This window comes from Ambystoma mexicanum, chromosome 11 (genome assembly GCF_040938575.1).
Source record: "Ambystoma mexicanum isolate Mex_15411 chromosome 11, UKY_AmexF1_1, whole genome shotgun sequence".
In the NCBI taxonomy this organism is placed as follows: Eukaryota; Metazoa; Chordata; class Amphibia; order Caudata; family Ambystomatidae; genus Ambystoma; species Ambystoma mexicanum.
In genome coordinates, this window is record NC_090934.1 from 1,255,274,136 (window position 1) to 1,255,295,434 (window position 21,299).

Here is a 21,299-nt window from a genome sequence, read left to right on the forward strand (position 1 = left end):
ATGAATGATCAATCTCTACTCCATGTCAGTATTAAGGCCAAGGATGCTGATATAAATATGGAACCCGCTCCTGCACAAATGTTATTTCCCTGATTTTTCTGACGCACGAGTGAAACATCCACTCACCGATTCATTTGAACGCCCTAATCGATTGGAAAACATCGAAGGCAGGTCCCCTCAAACCTTCCCAGTGATAATTAAAATCCTTGACCTCCTCGACAAAGGGCACGATTTGACACACTTGGAATTGAGGGATAATGAAGCCATAATGCAACATATATGCTCCAAAGTGGACAGGTTGGAGGGCTTTATAATAGCTGCTGACTCCTTAAGAACTATCAGTGTCCATTCTACTAAGAATCGGCCTGTACAATCTCCACCCTTTCTAAATCACAAATGCACGCAGTTTGGCTTGGATCTCCTCCAATCGCCTGACTCAAGAATTCCAACTCCATTAATATCGTCCCCTAATCCTCTCCACCTCCCGTCTAGCATCTATACCTGCAATTGCAGCACTGAGCTGAAAGAACTGAAAGCATCAGTTGAAGAGATTAGCCAAAATATCAATCATTATTTCTCGAAGTTATGCCCTTGCTATGAACACGCTGATAGTCCATCAGTCCTCCTGAAGGCTCTTGATCACATAAAACACGACGAAACATGCCCCCCGGTTGATGACGACCCCAGATTCTTCTCTTGTACTAAAAAGAAGCATTTGCGGGCTGTAAAACGCCACGCAAAAAGACATAAAGAAGCACTACAAAATGGTAAAAATACAATAGACCATGATATAATTGCTGGAGCGTCAAGCGAGGGCATTGTGGTGCCTATGCCAAAATCCCCCCTTGCTGACATTATAGATGAAGACCAACCATACAGATCTACAGCAACTAACTAAAGAAAGCCAAGAAGCTTTGATTTCTAATCCAACCATTTCTGGGGTACCTGTACTATCTAAAATTAAAAACTACATATTACCCGATCGTTCGGGCCAAACTCACTTGCCACTAGTGAACGACCCTCCCACATCCAACATTTCTAAACAATCCAACTGCAGTTTTAACGGGTCCTCAAAAAATGTTAATCTGAAAAGCCAATGTCATGACCCTTTAATAAAATCAATGAAATCAAACCTGAACAATTACTTTCCGGTGTGTGGGAGGAGTCGCACAACTACTGACTCTTCGCAGGTGGGTATAACCACTAACCCTCTATCCGTAGAGCTGACTTCCTCCAGCTGCGTAGCAGCTTCATATAGTGAAGCATGTTCGAATGACCCTCTTCCAGCTTCTGTAATTGTTAAACTATCAGGTCCCCCCGACACTAATAGTTCAACTGTTAACGGAGGGAGTAAAGTCAGGGTCTTATCGAACGATCAGGTTCCTTTAATGACTGGTAATTCTACCATCAAATTGGGGAACCTGTCTGGTGATTCGGCCCTGATTGTTGGCAATCACCTTGTTTCAATACATGGGCATGGAATGTCCAGGTCCCTTCCTGAAGACCACACTAATAATCAACCTACTAATAATCGAGCAGCTACCTTGGAAATACTGAGAAAAGCCATCCAAGAGGGTGTAATTTCCATGGAAATGCTATCCAACGCTATGTCGCTTGACTCAAACATAAGTACTGAAACCAATGCCTCGCCAAAAAACACAAGCCATAAAACGGCTGATGTGCCTGTAAATGTGCAATTTGGTAGTGAATCTATGGGTCTTGTTTTACCCTCTGACAGTCATCAACCAGTAAAGTTCACATAATCGGTCTTGAGAGATGTGCTGCATCGCTTGGTCCCTCTTGTATCAATCGTACATTTCTCCTAGCACTATTCTCTCGAATGCCTCAATTAAGAATTCTAAAATCAGAAGACATCGTGAGAGTATCACTTGCAATTGCTAATAATTACTGTGCCATCTGTTCTCTTAACTCGGAGTCGATAATGAAATTCCTGTGGTTCAGCCGTGCTGAACTTAAAGATCAAGGATTCATTTTAACGACCTATGCTGATGAACAATCTGCAAAAGAATTTTTCGTTTTCCTGTTAGCCTGCTGCTGTCAATTCTCCCACGAATAATTCAGCCTGTTATATGGGCAGTGATGGTAATTCGTACTGAATTCAGTTGCCAATTCGAAAGATTTCCTGTGGCTTGAACCAATGTTAAATTCAATCTTAACCTTTCAAACCTCTCATTCTAAAACATAGCCATTGCAAGCCAATGAAATTATGATGATTTGTTGGAATTCATGTGGATTCCACAATCTAATGAAATGGTTTGAGACGTTTACTCCGGCAAATCAGCCTACAATCATACTTTTGCAAAAAACAATGAAACCCATCGCTCTTTTACCTGGATATATGGTTTATTGCTCGCATGCCTTAAGGACCACTCAAGGTCGTCCTTCTGGCGGTCTTGCAATCGCAGTTAATAACTCCTTGGAAGCTCAAACTAAACTCATGTGGGAATCTTCAAATATTCTGGGGATTTTGGTGACTATGAATAGAGCCAAATATCGTTCTATTCTGATTATTTCCCTTTATTGGCATCCTGTCAAAACAGAAATTGATGTCATACTTGATGAAATTGATATGTGCCTAGAAACTCTCATGAACACCAAGCTCTTGAAATAATTAATGGAGGAGATTTTAATTCTGATTGTCGTAAAAGATTTCGGACTGCAGATAATCAGTTTAATCAAATCTCCTGTCTAAGAGGGGCTCGGTGGAAGTCATATTTTCAGGACTGGGATATGGACATGGCAGAAACAATAGACACAAGCACTCAATATACATGGAATCGTGGATCTCCTGTATCGAGGATAGACTTTATTTTCTTAACACATAATGTCTTAGCACTTTCCACCCCCTTATGTATTAGCCTGATAGTGTATGGTGATCATGCTCAACTATCTATCATTCTGAAACTTGAATCCTCCTCCTTACAACTTGACCCTTCCTTAGTACTTCCTGAATTACATAGTCCTCAAATATCGCTTAAATGGAATGCGGGACTTTGCACACAATTTGTTGCTTATGTCTCTACACACATTGACAGGATCAAATCCGTTGAAATTAAATCGATCATGTATATGGCAGATCAATGCTCTGCAATAATAAAAGGAGGTCTCCTCCATTTTAGTTCCAAGTATCTAAATATGACCCATTCTCATCCTTATGATCCTGCATGTAAAAATCTTAAACGTGAAAAAAACAGAGCCGTTAGGAAACTCAGAATGAGAAGTTTGGATACAGAGACCTATTTGAAGCTGCGTAGGTCTATATTTAGTACGTATAAAGGGAACTTAAAACATGCTTGCATCCTGCAATACAACAAAACCAAATGTTCCCTAATTAAAGCAATATGTGGACAGGATACTAGCACCATCTGCTGCACCATGAAAAATGTTGATAATTGTATCTCAGAACCTTTATGGTGCGAATACATGTCAACTAAATTTAAGCTCCCTGTCAGTTTTACCAATGTACCTGACCTTTCTGTTACAGCGAGATGCCCCGGTTACAATGATCGCATGATTATATCAAATGGGATGTAGTACGGAACTTTCTTTGGGCAAAAAATGTTAAAAATGGGAGTTCCCCCAATTTTATTATACTGTTTTATTAAATTTCACACAAATACTGCATATAAGATAAAGATCACAGCTGATGGGGGTACTACTAAGCCCATAAAGACGTATGTGGGGCTAAAACAGGGTTGTAACCTTGCTGCAACTATTTTAAATTTGTACATGTCTGACCTGGATGACACATGGAGCGCTAAAAATCTGTTTTCAGTTAAAATTGGCATTACACGCCTCCAATGACTGGCATTTGCTGACGATATCATTATTCTTGACCCTACGCCGGCAGGCCTCCAAGCCAAACTACAGTTTGAGGAATTTGCAAATGCACATAATTTATCACCTAATCCTGCAAAAACGCCCATTATGAGATTTGGGTGCTTCAAAAATAGTTGCTTTCAATGGTATCTTAGGGTGACATCGATACCACCAATTACCAACGCCATCTATCTTGGTTACTATCTCTCAGAGGACAATTTGATTCTTGCTTGGGCTGATGGCTTACAATGTAAGAGTAGACCTTTACTCTCACAACTGAAAATGATATATGTAAAATATTGCACATTTTCCTTAGTCCCTTTTATTCATTTTCTTACGCTCAAGATTGGAACTGTACTTCTATACTCTCTTGACATTTGTCTCTGCGATAGGAGTGCTTGTTTAGATCGATTACAGGGGTCTCTGATTAAATCTGCGATGCACTTACCTCGATCATTACCAAATACCATAATGAGGCATGAATTGGGGTTAGTTGCTTTATCGTCACGTTGGAAATGGAGACCGCTTTTGAACTATGCAAAAATATGCTATCCTCCTACCAACTGTCTCTATGGACATGAAATCTAATCTTGAAACTACGATCATCTCATCAATTATCAAATACAGGTCCTGTATGCAGGCATTACTGATCGGAGCGAATATTACAGTTGATGTCCATTTTCGTCCAGGATATGCTAAGAAAAAACTGAGCAAGATTGGTGCCTGACTTTAGACTAAATGAGGAAATATAAATTGTATAAAGAATACTCTGTTTTAACTAAAAAAGGTATCCCTATATACAAGTACATTGACTTATTTCCCTCTATTCACTTCAGAAGGGCCTTCCTGTGGTTCAGATTTAACTTATACCTCACACGTGAAAGGACCAAATATTGGAATAAAGAAAGAGGTTCCACCTATTGAAAAATGTCTCTTTCCAAATTGTTTAGAAATCAAGGGAGTCGATGAAACATTTGATTTTATACTGTCCTCATTTTAAAGTAAAGAGAATTCTTTTATTGATCACATTTGTAAATATAGAATATGCTGACTATCTTGATTCCTTATGGGTAAGAATGATGCAAGGTAATCATAATCCACTAACATTCGATCTAGTTGCCCTCTGTAAACATATTGAAAAGGAACTAGTGATATATGACCATAATTGATATTTTGGTTCAGCTATTGTACTTCTCTTGAATTGCTTACATTTGTATTATGTTAGTTTATCCTGAAATGTTGATATTGGTTTTATGAAATGTGACTTTTGTAGTATTGTTTTAACTGGTTATGTAAATATTTATTTTCTTCTTTTTGTAAAGGTTCTACTTTTGTAAAGAACCATGAACAAATAAATGTAAAAAAAACAATGCTTGGGAATCTCCCAAAAGTATGGAGGAAACGGGACAGGACGTAGGAGCATAACAAAGTTACTCACCGTAGTGACCACCTTACTCCTAGTCCATAGTGCCCTTTCCTCCAAATGCCCGGCCGCCCTCCTTCCCCTCTAAAAAGTTTCTTCTATTTGCAAAATTGTTCTTCGACTTTGGTGATCGAAAAGGACGGAAGGGCAATGTGCTGGGCGAGGCTCAGGAAGTCGAGGCTACAGCCACACGCGGTTGCCCCACATAAAATTAAAAGATGGCAAAACATTTTTTGATACTTCAAAAAGTGCTCTGGTCCTGTCCCGCAGGACAGAATGTCCCAGCAGTATGGAGGAAAGGAGAATATGGACTTGGGAGTAAGGCAATCACAACGGTGAGTAACTTTATCATTCCTAATAGTGGAATAGTTATTCTCACTTGCAGAGACTGAGCACATTAGTACTGGAATAATTGCTTTCTGAAATTGCAGTAATGCCTCAAGTGATGATTTTGCCACCATGTTTTTGATGCCTTTTACTTTGTAGGCATCTCCTGGCGTGGTATAGTGCAAAGCATCTTTCTCTTTTTGACTCTCCGCTGATATAGCAATGTTATTGTTTAGATTGATGGTATTGAAAAATATTTATTTTCCAGACATCAGACTCGTCTAATGTGCTACTACAATACAAAAGAGGTGTTTCAGTGAACACTCTTGGTGCCCAGTTCTTCCCAAAAGGGAGTACATTGAACCAGAGGCGTTGCTGGGTGGGAGGGGCTTTAGCCCCAGATCTTTTGGTTGTAGCCCCAGATAGAAACTCTGGGGTTAAAACCAAATGTCTATATAGTCCCGACATTAACATAAACATGCTTTGAACAAATAATGTTGAGGACCTACCATGCAGTGTAGATCCTTTTAGAGGCAGTTTCCTTTTCCAGGAGTTATGGAGTCTTTAGACTTTCTCTTGAATGTTTGTCAATAATCCATTATTTGGTGGTCTACAATTGGTCTGGGTGCCATCCTTCTTATGGATTAAAAAGCATGTGGATTTAGATTCAGCCACTTTAACTGGAAATTGGGGCATAAATCTAGTCCCAATAGGAACCAATGGACACATAGGAGCCTCGCCCTGTTTCCAACCGCTCAGTTGTGCAGATATTTTCAAATCACTGATATGATATGGTCAGGGTCTTGACCCTTTCAGGGAGTGGTGTGGGACAGTGAACTCTCCTGACCTGGGGTGGGTGCCCTACCAGGGTGTATGCCAGACTGACGGGCAAATACTTCACCATAACCTATTGCTGGAGGTGCTATGCAAATGCACGATATCCCAATCCGATCCCACAGGCAGGGTGAGGGAGTTGGTGGGATGGGGTGTGCGGTAGATGGGCTGAGTCCGTGCACCCATGACTATTCGTTGTATGTCTATGGGACCAGTTGTCACTTCCACAATGCCAGTCAGCCTCTGTACTGGCCACAGTCATTTTGTCGTTTTCAGGACAGCAACTCCTAGAATGCAACTGGGTGCAACCAACCTGGGTCGGAACTAGGAGAATGGAATTGAGGACAGAAATAGAATGGACTAGGATTTTTCTTGCCAAAGGGATGAGACACCCAACCTCTGAACTACCAACCCCAGATGGGCTCAAGAAAAATGCTATTGCAACCGAAAACAAGCTGAGACTGGACTACAGGGGAGCAGGAGAGACACAGAAAAGAATCCCCATATCTAATTGGAAGCAATACTCAACAGCTCATGAAGGAATCAATGAAAACTAGGAGCCAGAGCACATGGCTGCTACACTGCAAATGGACTGAAAACCTTTTTGAAGCCTTCAACTAATATTGTAGCCAGAGATTGGCCGGGGAGGCGGGCGCGCAATGGTCGGGGGGGATGCAAGGAGTGTTGGTAGGGGGGATGGTTAGGCTATAAATAAAAGCCCATCCAGCACATAGATTAAAAAGGTGTTCAGGTGCAAGCTGGTGGAGTGATGGTAGACTAGGTAGATAGTGGAGCATTTAGACTGGCAGTGTTCTGAGAGTGTGCAGTTAAGGTATTATGTGTAAGCAAGAGTGGTACCAGTTGAGTGTAGTATGGTGGGGTGTGTAAAAGGTTTAGGAAAGAAAGGTGAGAAATAGATGGGTGTGACAAAGTGAGGGAGAGAGTGGAAGGTGACAGTAGCTGTAGTAGTGGGGCAGGCTGAGAGAAGTAGTTTGAAGAGACGGGCAGAGAGAGTGGTATCCGAAGACAGAGGAGTAGACCTAGGTTAAGGCAAAGGCTCACATGATAGTGGTGCAGTTACCATGGGAGAGGAGAGAGGTCCAGGTAGTATGAGTGGTGTGAGGGGAGGAGAATGGGATGGGGTGCAGAGAGCGGGGCAAGGGATAGAAGGGAGAGGAAAAGGAAAGATGTGCCAGTATTGAGATGAGGAACAACACTGAGAGGAGACTGGAGATGGAGAGAGACCGCAAGTGAGCAGGAGAGAGACTGGAATAGTGGGGCTGGTTAATTTCTGTAGCTGGAGGGTAGTAAATATTTGCAATGACAGAGCTTGCTGAAGGACCCTGAACCAAGCATTGGGGCACTTTATTAACCCTGCACCGTTCCCTGCCCACTGACAATTTTATTTAAAATATTTGCTTAAAATCATGCATTCATGCATATGATTTTCGATGATAATTTGGATAAAAAGTTTGCAATAGGTGGTACTGGCCCACATTCAACATTTCTTTAATGTGATGTGGCATTTGTTACTGGCCATCACAGTGAATGATGCATAATGAGTGTTTCTAAGTGGTACCGCCATCAACTTGATAACCAATAAAGAATGCCGTGGCACAGTAATAGCTGCCGTCCCTTCCACCTCCTTTCCACTCCCCGCCCTCCCCTCAGACTCCTTTTCCCAGAGCCTGGCAAACATGGATCAGCAACTGCAAAGCATCATTAATTCTTCTTTCACTCACATGTAATTGATCTGTGTATATCCCTTATCGCCAAAGTGCTGAACAGAGTAGACCAACAAATTGGGCAATCAACTGTACAATTGATGAGAAGAATTGTACATGCTCTAACAAGAGGAAGGAAAGTGGGATTTCATCTTAGTACAGAATGAATACAGTTTGAGATAACAAATAGAAGGTGGGGCATTCCAGAATTTGGCAGCGGAGAGGGAGAGGGAGAAGGAGAAGAAACGTGATTGGACACATGGAGGCTTGGGGAACAGAAAGAGAGGTTGGGACTGAAGGGAACGTGATGGTTGGATACAAGAGAACAGAGATGGAGGTGCCGTGCCATAGAGAGTCTCGGGAGGATAACTCGGGGGCGACGTGCTCGCCTTGGAAGCAAGACGACACGGAGCACCACAGGTTCGATCCCCGGGTGCGGGCTTAGAAACCTCTGGGTATTAAGCGCGTTATAAATAACCTATCATAGAGGCATTTGAAAACAAAAAAAGATATTGCAAACCACGTTAAAAAGATAGCCAATGAAGGGAGTTCAGGGTGGCAGAAACAGAGGTACGAGCAGAGCGGGTGCATATAAGATGCATAGATGAGTGAAAAATGGAGCAGGAAGTCTAAGAAAAAGAGCAATAGTCGAGAGGGAGCGAGAATAATACTAGAAATTAAGACCTTAGTTGCTCTGAAAGTTGAGGGACAAGGTTGTGGAGGTGAAAACGACATGTGCGTGTGGTATTGAGTATGTGCGTAGAGAAGTTCAGGGAGAAGTGACAAGTAATGCCAAGATTACAAGCATTGGAGGACAGTGTAAGCTGAGTTGGGGGATAGAAAAGAGGAGGAATAGGAGAAGGAATTTGAGAGGAATGGAAGAATAGAGTTTCGGTTTTTGGATCACTTAAAACTGAGTCTGAAGACGTCCAAGACCAGCACAAGGTTTAGCATGCAGAAGAATAGTATAAAGGTGCATATAAGTAAAAGGCCAAGAACAGAACCTTGGGGAACCCCAAAGCAAAGACTGTGTGGCCAGCCCATAAGACAAAGTCCGGTTAGACAGATGGGATCAGCTCCATTTAACAGTGCCAGAGATACTGGTGATAACAGCCAAGAAGAAAGGAGGTGGTGGAGGACAGTTTTGAATGCAGCAGAAAGGTCTAGTAAGGGAAGAGTGCTTAAAATATCGAGCTGATAGAAGTCACATATTTCACACACCCGCAGTAGCATTCGCATGCTTTGATTCTTCATTCAGTCCCGTCACGTTCACAAACCTACATCGGATTTCTTTCACTCTCGCATTCCCCCATGCTGCACAACCATACAGCATTCATACATTCTCTTATTGACACACAAACATATACACTTGTTCATGCACCCACTTGCAAACACTTCCATACCTACAGCACGCCCTCGCCCCTTAAGAACAAGCCCTGCTGGACTGGAAGAGAAAACTCTGGTGATATCAAGTAGTCCAAGAGACCAGATATATCCTTTAGAAAAGTCCTGAAGGGAGATGGAAAAGGTACTGGCCTTTAGGTTGCCTCATCAAGATTAGAAAGTATTTAGATGGTAGTGGTTACTTTGCTTTAAAGTAGGTCTGGGATATTGTGGGTTGGGAATGCCTAGGGTAGAGTGCAGGGAGTCCACAGGGAAATTGAGCTTTTAGAGACCCCCTTAGTTTCAACTGCCCCATCTTCCCCGGCCAAATCTGTAAAATGTTAACCCCTTTAAAACCACTTTTTGTTTTGGATTTCAGAGGATATCTGTGCCACTGAAAAGAGCTCCAATATTACCGGCTCATCTGAATAGGAATTGTAAGGTACAAATGCATATTTAATTTTTTACAAATTACTATTTGCAAAAAGAAGGGCTTACATAAATATGTTTGGGAGTTAAATTAGTGTTTTACTTGCCTACATAGACTTCCATTGGTAATGGGATTGATTCCCTAAATCCATTTACTCGAAACCACCTGAAATATGGGGGAAAATACTTCCAAATCTAACTGTAGCCCTTGTTGGCTACTTTGTTCCCTCAGTCTGTGTTACTTCCTCAGTTTCTCCATTTTGAAATAATGCCAATACTTGTTATTTAGGTCCCTTTTTTCTTTCATCTGATGGTAGGTGTGTTGGGGGTATTTGTCACATGAATAAGATACCCCGGTGCTATTGTATGTAGTACAACTGGCAGTGATTTTCTTCCGTTCTGTAGTGCCTAGTTCCATCCTTCAGATCCACACCCCGAAGTGTGATTGGTTTAGTCTCTTCCAATGTGTCTTCTGGCTCTACTGCATCTTATGACCCTCTTTGGGTTGCCAGTGGCTGCTAGTGCCATTTCTAACCACTTTGCTGACAATCTTTAAAGGATTGACTGTGAGCACCAATTTGTTACGTTGTACCTCTGTGCAGGGGAATTTGTAGACTGAACAGTCCATGTTTTTCAAAGGAACTTTTCTTATAACAACCACAATTCATCCAAGTCACTGCATCAATTTTTTCAGCTTCTTTGTGCTATTTGTTTGCTTGTTAGGCACTTGTACAATAAGAATATACTGTTTCAAAGCGCCCACAGGGCAAGGATGGATGGATGGAGGGTACATTACAACACAATATTAAGGGCTGAGGGGAAGAGGGACAAACCTACTATGCCTTGTGAGTATTCAAAACATACAAGTGCAGAAAGGAAGAGGGGGGTAATTGCTGGGGGAGTCCGAGCTCATGGGAGAGCCATGGAGGAAGTGCTAGGAATGTTGAGTGCTACACGGACAGAGCCGCGGGAGGTGTAAGTGCGAGTCTCCAAGGTGGAGGGTGTGCAGATGCAAAGTGCTGTGGATAGACAGGAGCTGGGAGTAATCGATGAGGGAGGTCAAGGCCCCAACGATGCGTATAGGCCAAGGACACCAATTCAGCAACTGTGGGACTAGCAGAGGAGAGAAGGTGGGAAGGAGGAGGAAAAGAGGAAAGTCTTAAGGAGCTTCCCTGAAATTTGAGATGGTCCTGCTCAAGGTGCAGCGGGAGAGGGAAAGCTATTCCAAAGGATGGAGCCCACAGGGGAAAGTGACCGACCCTCCTGCCCTCTGTTTAGCAAACCGCTTTACAAAGAGTTGGTGCCAGAGGAGCGAAAGAGGTCTAGTGGGAGAGTATTTAGTGAGATCGAGTTGAAGATAGTGTGGTCCCCGGGCGCAGCCAGCTTTGTGGATGATGCAGAGGGATTTGAATTTAATCTGTGTAGCAACCGTGAGCCAGTGAAGCCTTTTTAGAGCAGGAGCCATGCGGCCCCTGGGCTTAAGGCCAAGGATAAGTGTTGCTGTTCTATTCTGGATAAGCTGAAGGGGTTGCAAAGTGGAGGAAGGAAGATTCAGGAGAAGTCTATAACAGTAGTCCAGTCTAGAGAGAAATGGGGCTTGGGTCACATTGAGCCTCTGCGGGAAAGTGAGAATTATCTTCTCCTGTAGGTACCTTGGGCCGGTCTTGTGCACTGCTCGATGGGTAAGGCGTAGAGTTTTGAAGGTGGCCCTTTGTCCGACTGGGAGCCAATGGAGGATTCGCAGAGCAGGTGTGATGTGGTCTGCCCCAGGGCGAGGAGCAGTTTGGCGGCAGCGTTTTGGGCTCTTTGGAGTTTGTTGAGTTGGTATGCCGGTACGCCCAAGTATAAGGAGTTGGCATAGTCCAGTCTCGACATAATAGGCATAACAGTGGCAAGTCTGTTGGGGTAGGAGAGGTAAGGAAATATCCGTCTAAGGTTTTCGTTGGTAGTGACAGCATTTTAAACATTATTGATCTGACCGGAGAGGGTTAGGCCTGAGTCCATGGTGCAGCCAAAGTTTCTGACTTATGTTTAAGGGTGGGGGTGGTGGACCATGGGGGGGTGCCATGGGGGCAGGTGCGGGAGAAGGGCATTATTGCCGCACACCATGATTTCTGTTTTCTCAGGGTTCAAAAGGAGGTGGTTACTTGTCATTCATCGGTCAATATCACGGAGACCAGCTTCAAGGTCGGGACGTGGGTTGGTCCTTTTCTTGGTGATTCTTAGGATAATTTGGGTATTGTCGTCATAATCATAGGAGAGGTTGCACACGGATGATTCCTGGTAGAGTGGTCAGATAGAGGTTGAAAAGGAGAGCAGAGAGGCATGCACCTTGGGGTACTCCAGTGTTCACAGGGCGAGCAGTTAAGACAAAAGGGGAGAGGAAGGGGATTTGTTTCCTGCTGCTGAGGGAAGAGGCAACGCATTTGAGTGCTGAGCCACAGATTCCTAGGGAGTGGAGGCAGTCAAGAGTGAAGGGAAGAAAGAGGCAGCAGGGGTCCCAATGGGAAGGATCTTCATTTTACAGACGTTGAGGCAGAGATCATTGGAGGCACACCAGGACTGGATGGCAGAAAGGCAGTCTGCAATGATGTCTGGTGAAAGGGTCAACGGGTAGTCTGAAGAAGAGCTGTGTGTAGTCTGCGTAACACTGGAAGTTGGAGGTGGAGATGGGGCTTGCAAGGAGAGCAAGATAGATGTTGGGTCCATTGGGAGAGAATGGAGCCCTGGAGGACGCCATAGGTGGAGATGCAAGTAGGCGAGGAGACTGGGCCCAGGATGACTTGAGAAGAGTGGTTAGTAAGGACTGGTGCCCGCTCCGAGATACCAAGTGTATTGTGGAGCCTTTATATGAGGATGGAATGGTTAATTCTGTCAAATGCAGAGGAGAGATCAAGAAGGATAAGGACCGCTGGGGAGTCAAGAGAGGTGAGCAATTCTTCACAGGTGTGCAGAAGAGCAGTTTCCATGCCTCTGGACGCTCTAAATCCAGATTGATGGTCATGGAGGCCACCAACAAGTTCAGTGTGAGTTAAGTTTGGGCAAGGCCAGCTTCTCAAGCCTTCCCAAGGAAGGGTGTGATGGAAATAGGGTGATAGCTGGCAGGGCAGGTAGGGTCAGAAGGTTTTATTCCAGGAGTGGTCGCACAATGGAGTGCTTTAGGGGAGCGGGTAAAGATTCTGTGGTAAGAGTGATTGCAGAACTCGCCGAGAGCAGGGTCAAGAGAGACCATGTTATCCTTCATGGTTCTGTATGAGCAAGGGGAGACCTGTTTAGAATAGACCTTCATGGAGCGGACAACTCTGGTAACTTACTCGCGAGTGACAGGTGAGGCAGGAGGGGTGTGGAGGGGTTGTACAGTGGGATATGGGGAGTGTAGAAAGGGAAGTCAGAATGTCTTGTGTTTTGGTGGCAAAGTGTGAGGCCAATGCATTGCAGAGGGCCTGTGAAGGCGAAGGAGAGGAGACTGCAGAGGGGTTGGCTAGTTCCCTGAATATTTTTAAATGTTCAGCCGGGTTATTGGATGCGCCGGAGACCTGTGCTTGAATGTGGCCTCTTTTCTTTTCAAGGATGGCGCGTCTATTGCCTTTGGAGCAGGCACAAGGTCAGTTTGTCAGAGAATGAGCCTGAGATTAGCCAATTCAGTTCTGCTACCCTGCAATTTCATTTCAGGCCTGCAAGTTCGGAGTTGTACCAAGTGTTACGCTTTCAGGCAGGTTTCTCATAACTGTCCAAGAATGTCAAGGGTGTTGGTGATGGACAGGTGTAGGTTGCTGAGGGCAGAGTCAGAGGTAGAGTAAGAGGTGGGAGGGTGAGTGAGTGGGTGGAGGCGAAGGCAGCCGCAGTCACTAGCTTCCTCAGGCGGGTGTCGGTGAACGAAGTGGTGTGAATTTTTGGGTGGCGGTAAGGGGGCCAATGCGACCCAGGTGAGAGGAGTGTGGCCGGACCAGGATTGAGGGGTGACTAATGGGTGGGGGTGAGGGTGAGTGTATGAGAGTATCCAGAGTGTCCAGCTGTGTGGGTTAGGGAGAACGGAGAAGGAAAGCGAGAAGCAGAGAGCAGTGAATAAAGTGGTCGAGGAGCTAGCAGAGTCCAATTGAATGTTGAAGTCACCCAGGAGGAGAAGGTTCGAAGTGGAAGAAATTAAAGAAGAACAGAAGTCAGCCCATTCAGAGAGAAATAGGGAGACGGCGCCTGGAGGATGGTAGCAATGGTCAGGGTGGAGGTGGGAGAGGTGACAAACTTGCAGACCAGGCTTTCAAAAGAGGAATAGTTCTAGGTAGGTAAAATGGAGGCAGGCACCCACTCAGGGAAAGTTAAGGCAACCCCCCCTGGCCGGTGCAGTGAGGTCGAGGCTTGGAGATGATCTTGAATCCATGATGGAGGAGGAAGTCAAAGGCAGTGACTGAGCTGGCATTGCACCAAATATCGGTAAGCATGAGAATGTCTAGGTCAATGTCTTCAAGAAGGGGACTGATGTCAGAGGAGTGTGTGTTTGGCTGAGCAAGCGTTCAGAGTCGCCAAGTGGAGGTGGTCGGTGCTTTTGATGGTTTTAAGAGGTGCGGTACAGGGTGTTGTGCACCATTCCGAGGAGGGGGCTGGGGGAGTAGAAGGGGGTGATTCAGGTGAGGGAAGGAAGTAAATGAGAGAAGGCAGGATGCGGTCAAAGAGTTGTGGGCCCTGAGCCACTATGGTGTCAGTGTGATGGACATTGACGAAGCAACAAGAGGATGCGAAGTCCGCCAAGAGCAATTCCCACTTGGTGCCACCGTTAATGGAGGAGTGTGTGGAAAGAAAGAAAGAGAGTGGAGATGGGGAGTTCAGCGATCAGGAGAGGGGACAGAGAAGGTTTGTGGAAGGGGAGAATGGAGACGTTAAAGAAGGGGACATAAACCATGTCTAAAAGCAGTCTTGGCCCGTTCTTGAAGAGGAATTATTCTGGACTGCTTGGTTACCTCTCTTTTGCAAAGGACCTCAAGCAACCTCTGACAGATTTTGGCTTCATTGTATTCTTCTGGTTGTAGCTAGATTGTAGTGCGCAAGCTTAAAATAACTATGCATACCTCTGCCAGTTAAGGTGACTCTGAAAACTTTGATCTTGCCAAGTCATTTTGTTGAATTTGGTTTTGTGGGCACAAGGACAGTTTTTATTTTGTGCACATTATTTTTGGAGGACCCACATGTTGGGCATATGCAAGAGTGAGAGTAAAGCACTTTGGGAGGCACTCTGGTAGCCAGCTCTGGTCTTTGCCTTTAGTCTGTGGAAAATAGGTGGTGGTAGTCTGAAGAAAAATGTTAATTCTGTTACAAAAGGTATTGGGCATTTACACTGATGGCAGGTGCAATGATGGGAGCTGTATCTGATGATACAAATCCTTGATTGGCACAGTCTTGCCGCTGTATGCACCCACCCCTCTAATTATGAACGTACTGTCCTTTTCATAACAGTCAGCTTGGAGGTTTTTTTTTCATCAAAAGAAAGCAATGACTTGGCCTGCCCGCTGCCGCCACCGGTGATGGCAATAATTCCCTCAGCGTAGGGGATGTATGAGATGGTAACAGCCTTGTAGTGCCACTTAAAGGCACTTCGGCAGGCTGCTGTTAAATCTGGTACAGCCTACCCCTACGGGCCGAATTCAGGTACTGGTGCAGGTCTTTTCTCCTCTCCCCTGTTCATTTACCTTACCCTGGTTCAATCGCTCACCCACTGTATCAAATGTGCTTGTTCTGTAGCTTGATAGATGTCATAGTGGAGGGTTTTGGAGCATGCGCCACTGTAATAAGCCTTGCTTCTGTCCACTTGAGTAAGTATCTTTAATAATCCACCAACCCATTGCCCGAAGGGAAGTACACCTTACGGTCGATCCAGAAAACATGGCTCAAGAACAGCAAAACAACCTGAGTGGAAGATCATCTTTTCCATGGTGGTTTACAGGACCCAGTCACCAAGGGACTTGAACCTTGGACATTTACCCTAACAACCAAAAAGAATATTCATCAGCCCTCCTAGGATTGGGACTGCTATCCCCTTTCAGCCACGAATAAGAACTTCATAGATGGCTCCCAGAAGACTGAGGTACTCAGCGAGGCAGATTAAAGGACAGAGGGGGTAATCAGCCCTCAGAAAACGGTCCCATGATGACTGGGAGTCAGACCAGGATGGCACAGCCAAACCGCAGAGGCGGGGTAGTGGTGTCCACAACCCTTCTCGGTGATGGCAGCTGTCTACCCCATAATGTATGACCAAGGCAATTCATCCTGTGTGGAGGAGTGGGGACTATGGCAGCCCCGGAAGGACGTCCATAAACCAAAAACAAAAATGTGAACTGTAAAGGAAACATAACATAGCCAGTTTGGCCTGGCTTTAAATGTGTAGAACATGGTTGGCAAAACTTTCCATCAGTTACGTAAATCTGTAGAATCCCTGGACAAATCCTGCAGAATTGAGGCAGGGTTAGAATCTCCCATAGATCTACCCAAACACTCATTCAGTGGCCTAAGCCATCCCACCAGTCACATATAAGGGCACGCAAAGGTTTTAGCAGCCAGAAAATCAGGATGGCCCTAAAACCCACCATAACTCCCAGGGTCACCCACACAGTATGTGTGTCTGCATGTCCAGGGACCAGTCCTAACCACTATCGTGGATGTAGGGCTGGGCTCGGTGTGAGTCCATGGTTGTACAACAGCCATTTAAGCCTGCCTCATGGCACAAAAACAAAATGACTAAGTACAGGACTTTAGAAAATCCCATTGTACCCCATAGTTATGGCTACCAATAAGATACATTGGGCTACTAATGTAATAAATCGTCTTGCACCTCTGACGAAGCCAAAACTAAATTGCATCGTCCATCAGCCTACTCTTAAACCAATTTAGGGGGATAAAAGTCAAAAGGGGGTGCTTAACAAGCACCCTTATCTAGGGCCCATACTTGAACTATATACTAAAGGTGGGTCGGTGGCAAGTCGAGAGAGATTCTAAAAACCAAAGGTGAATAAGCAAAACTTTTTTTCGAGGTCACATTTTTTTTTAAAAGCAGCAGAAATCACACCCGCATCTCCCCCAAAAATGCAGCAGTCTTCAGGTCATGTTTTGGGACTCTGATGTGAAATCTTGTTTACAAACCTATTGCCGAGACCCAAGTCTGTGACTTTCTGCTTTCCAGGCATGTGGATTCTGCTAGAAAAGGAACTGCAAACAGTTCCGAGTCCCGACACCTGTCTGACCTGCTTGAGTCATAGTTTGTAATTGAGTCCTCCCAAACCTGCAGGTCTTGGCCATGCAGACCATAGTCCCCCCAGCCACCCATCCCTTCTCACCTCCCATGTGAATTCAAATCGGCAGTCCAACTTCCTGTTCTTTCCTCGGCTACTTCACACTCCATACCCCAACTACAACAGGGTTACCTTCAGACTTGAGCTCATAATAGAATAGGCTGTAGGATTACATTCAACTCATTGACATCTCTATTGCTTCCTTGGCTACCCAATTCCTAGGGGTGTAAAGGCATCCCAGCATAATTACATACAGTACCCTCTTCCTATTATGTGGAAGTTTCCTAACTTTTAGGTTTTAGCATCCCAGTTCCCAAGCCTGTTCATCACAGTTCTGTGTCCATATTCGACTTTCTTCTCCGTGAGGTTCTATTACAACACAAAATGAGCACAACTTTAGAAACCCTCTGCAAACATCTAGGTAGCACTTGATTTTACTGGTGTGGTGTTAATACGAAAGTTTGGTAAGTGACTTGGCTCAAATTGTGGTGTTGCAATTAAGGTTATGGCCTTAATACTCCCAAGTATTTAGCTTTGACTGTCTCCAGGCTCATTACGCTGATGTACTGGTCGCCTCAATTTGGCCACAGTAACGTGAGACTGAGCCGTTCGGGCATAGCCAAGCATAGTTTTCAAACCTGGATTGATAAATGGGCCTAGTTTTAATTACCTAAAACATTATTTTTCTCTCTAACATGTAATCAGTTCAAGTTGTTTTTGGTAGTGGTGGGTCTAGCCCAGTCAGGGTCGGACTGGGATAAGAAATGGGCCCGTTCACACAAAAAAAGTGGCCCTCCCTCGCGACCCTTTACCTCTCATGACATCACTGGAAGTGATGTCATTTGACCCACCCTAAAGTGACATCCCGGGATACGATGAAACGCCACCTTTCACCCCTTGACAAAACCGGAAGTGGCATTAAATAGCATTGTCCCCAAGTACACTAAATTACTGTGAATTCTATCAGTCGTCCAAGGCCAAATGATAATGTTATTGTATAGCACTTACGCTTAAGCTCTTTTTAATAGAACAAATGGCTATTTTTAATAGAACAAATATGCATACAATATCACCCAACCTGTGTTGGTACTCATTTATCTTCCTAAGAAGGATAAAGGGCTTTTTGAAAGAAAAATGAAAAAGAAAATATTTTTTTTTCCACTTTTCTTTTCTTCCAAACGGGCCCAGGCATGGCCAGAAACTGGCCCCTATTCCCCAGGGACGATTTCGGGGCCTGCCACGGGCCGAAAGGCTGACGGGCCAATCCGACCCTGAGCCCAGTGTAACATACAAGATGGTGTAAGAGTGAGGAAATGCAAACTGGCTTTGAGGTAGTATTGTATGAGAAATGTAATGGATGTAACTACATTGGGGGCATTTTTCTTTTGTTGAGCACTGTGTTTTGAAGCCACTTACAATCACGTGTCAGCTATTCGGGTAGTGCCAGGTGAAAGTACAGACATTGATTCCGTTAGCCTTCGGGATTGTCTGAGCAGCTAATTGCATGTTTATGTGAAGTTTGAGGAAACATTCAGAAGTCTGTTCCTTAATGTGCTCTTCTCTATATTTGAAATAATGATTTTGGGGCTCAGGAGGCACTGCTATAGGATGCATATGTGGAATGTTTCACCATCGTTTTCAATGTGATTCTTTGCTATCTTGCAGATCTCCCGCATGGAATATGTGCACTCAAAGAACCTCATATACCGCGATGTCAAGCCAGAAAACTTCCTGATTGGTCGGCAAGGCAACAAGAAGGAGCATGTGATTCACATCATAGACTTTGGACTGGCTAAGGAGTACATCGATCCTGAAACCAAAAAACACATCCCTTATAGGGAACATAAGAGCCTGACTGGGACAGCAAGATATATGTCTATCAACACCCACCTGGGAAAAGGTGGGCTTATTTTGTACCTTAGGAAGGCTGGTCATTTCGCAGTTCTATGGGTTACCGAATAAACTAGAACTGTAGGCACTGGAAGCACTAGGTTTGCTTATCATAGCAGCTAACATTTCCCCCTGCACCTATTGTTGCACTTTCCTTTTGTGCCAATCTGGTTTAGGTATGAAGGGCAGGTGTGCAATCTGGATTTATTTCAACCTCTCCTCCCCAAATGAGATTATTTAAAACCAGATGTAAAAGTCCTTTTCACATGAAACACAATAGTTGTGCAGATTCCTGAGGACTCCAGTGTTTTGGCTCTGAAGTTCCCAGGAGCTGCTAATTACTGTATGTTCCACCTACTCCTTTCCTAGTAATAAAAGAAAATGTTCTGCACATCTGTTATGATAAAGTTTAGTTTCTTTACCGAAGGGACCTGTGGGCCCATTAGTGCTCTGAAGGTGGCCTCATTAGTTAATTGTTGAAGAGGTTGCTCACTGCTTTAGACCTGGCCCCCAAGTTGCGTGGCTTAAGAGGTTCAAGCAGTTTTGCTCCTTTCCTTTGTATGGCTACTTCATAAATAGCACTGGGCCCAGAAGTTGGTTTGGAGAAGGGAACCAGTAGGGTAAACAAAGGCATTCTGCTTGGGAGCCCAAGGATGTACTTCAGGTGTGCACTGAACTGTCATGGCAGATGTTCTGGTCCATAGACCTGTTCATTGAGGGAGGTTTGAAGTCGGGGACAGTTGTGACGACCTTTCAGGGTTTTGCATGTTCATTTGTTGGTCCAACTTTTGCAGCCAACTTTCTGGTGGTGCAAGAATAGATTCTTGAGTCACCTTCAGTGGGTGGTTTAGCAGGTGAGTAATTTTCAGACTTTTTGATACTCAGGCATTGTTTCTCATGACCAACCAGAAGAGAAGTGTTCATTTGAGAACTATGTAAAATGGGATTCCATTTGGGATTTCGAGGTCTTATTTTTTCCAGCTGCCTGACCAGAATAAAATATTCATTATGTTATCTTTAAATATTGCATAGAAATATTAAGTATTTTGTTTAGGTATTTCTCTTAATATACATTTTTGTGAACATTTTCTCAGTCTCCCTTATGCTCTGAATGGGAGATCCTTCTGTCTCAGACTCCTACCTCATTCTTGATGTTCATTTTGACTATCAACCTCCTTTGCATAACTCTTCAAGGTTACTGTCATTCTTATTTCATCCTGTGAGTCTTTTGCTTCGAGGGGATTGGGTCCTCCGATGTATTCCATATCTATGACAGGTAATGTCTACAGCTGTGCTGCTTCGGAAAATCTTCGGCGTCTGCGTCCTGCGTCGATGACGTCGATGCGCCGTCCCTGAGGACGACCTCTGACGGCCGACGTCACCCGATGTGATAAGTAGGACGCACGACGCCCGTAGCCTCAGTTCCGTTTTTTCTGCGAACGTGTTCGCTTCGTGAATCTCAGTACGCCTCGGCTCTTTGGAGTTTGCTGTATTCTTCTCAGTTCGTTGAACCTGTTCGGTTTTTGTGAAGACCTGTTCGTGGCGATGTCTACTTCGTCTTCAACCCCGCGTTCAGGCTTCAAGAAATGCGGGGACTGTGGGTCCAAGATGTCGGTCACGGACTCGCACGATGCCTGCCTCTGGTGCCTCGGGGAGGCCCACGATACGGACGACTGTGTTGACTGCCAGTCGCTCACGGCCAAGGCCTTGCGGGAACGCAAGAAGAAGCTGTCGGTAGGTCGGGTGTCTAAGCCCCGGAAGTCGAGGTCTACGGGGCTTTCGAAGGATGACTCGAGAGGCGACTCTCCGCGTCATTGTCGGAAGTCCACTGGGTCTCCTTCCAGGAGTCGGTCTTGCCACTCCTCGGACTCTTCGAGGCATTCCAGGAAGCGCCGGCATCGGTCGCCTTCCCTGTCCTCTTCCGAGGACTCCACGGGTCGCTTATCCCACCATGCAAGCGACACCAGAGGAATGGGCTTCCTTCTGGAAGCAGAGGTTAGCGATTCTTGAATCGCAGGGCACTGGTCCGTCCGCGCCTCAGTGGGGTCGGTCGGCACCGGTCGAGAGACACCGCTCGTACGCCTTTGGGCTTGGGTGGTCGGCACGGCTCGCGGGAACGGTCCCGCTCGGACAAGATTAGCCGTTCTCGCCAAGCCCATTCCAGGTCCCGGT

At 44.9% G+C, this 21,299-nt stretch overlaps 1 protein-coding gene across 10 annotated transcripts in view; it reads left to right on the forward strand.

The window, feature by feature from the left end:
• The window catches only part of CSNK1G1 (casein kinase 1 gamma 1), a 1,083,432-nt gene that overhangs the window by 745,912 nt on the left and 316,221 nt on the right, over positions 1–21,299 (forward strand). For all 10 annotated transcript variants that reach the window (XM_069624685.1, XM_069624691.1, XM_069624684.1 and 7 more), the window contains one exon: positions 18,903–19,137. In XM_069624685.1, the coding sequence (XP_069480786.1) occupies positions 18,903–19,137 (235 nt within the window). The remainder of the gene's footprint in view (positions 1–18,902; positions 19,138–21,299) is intronic.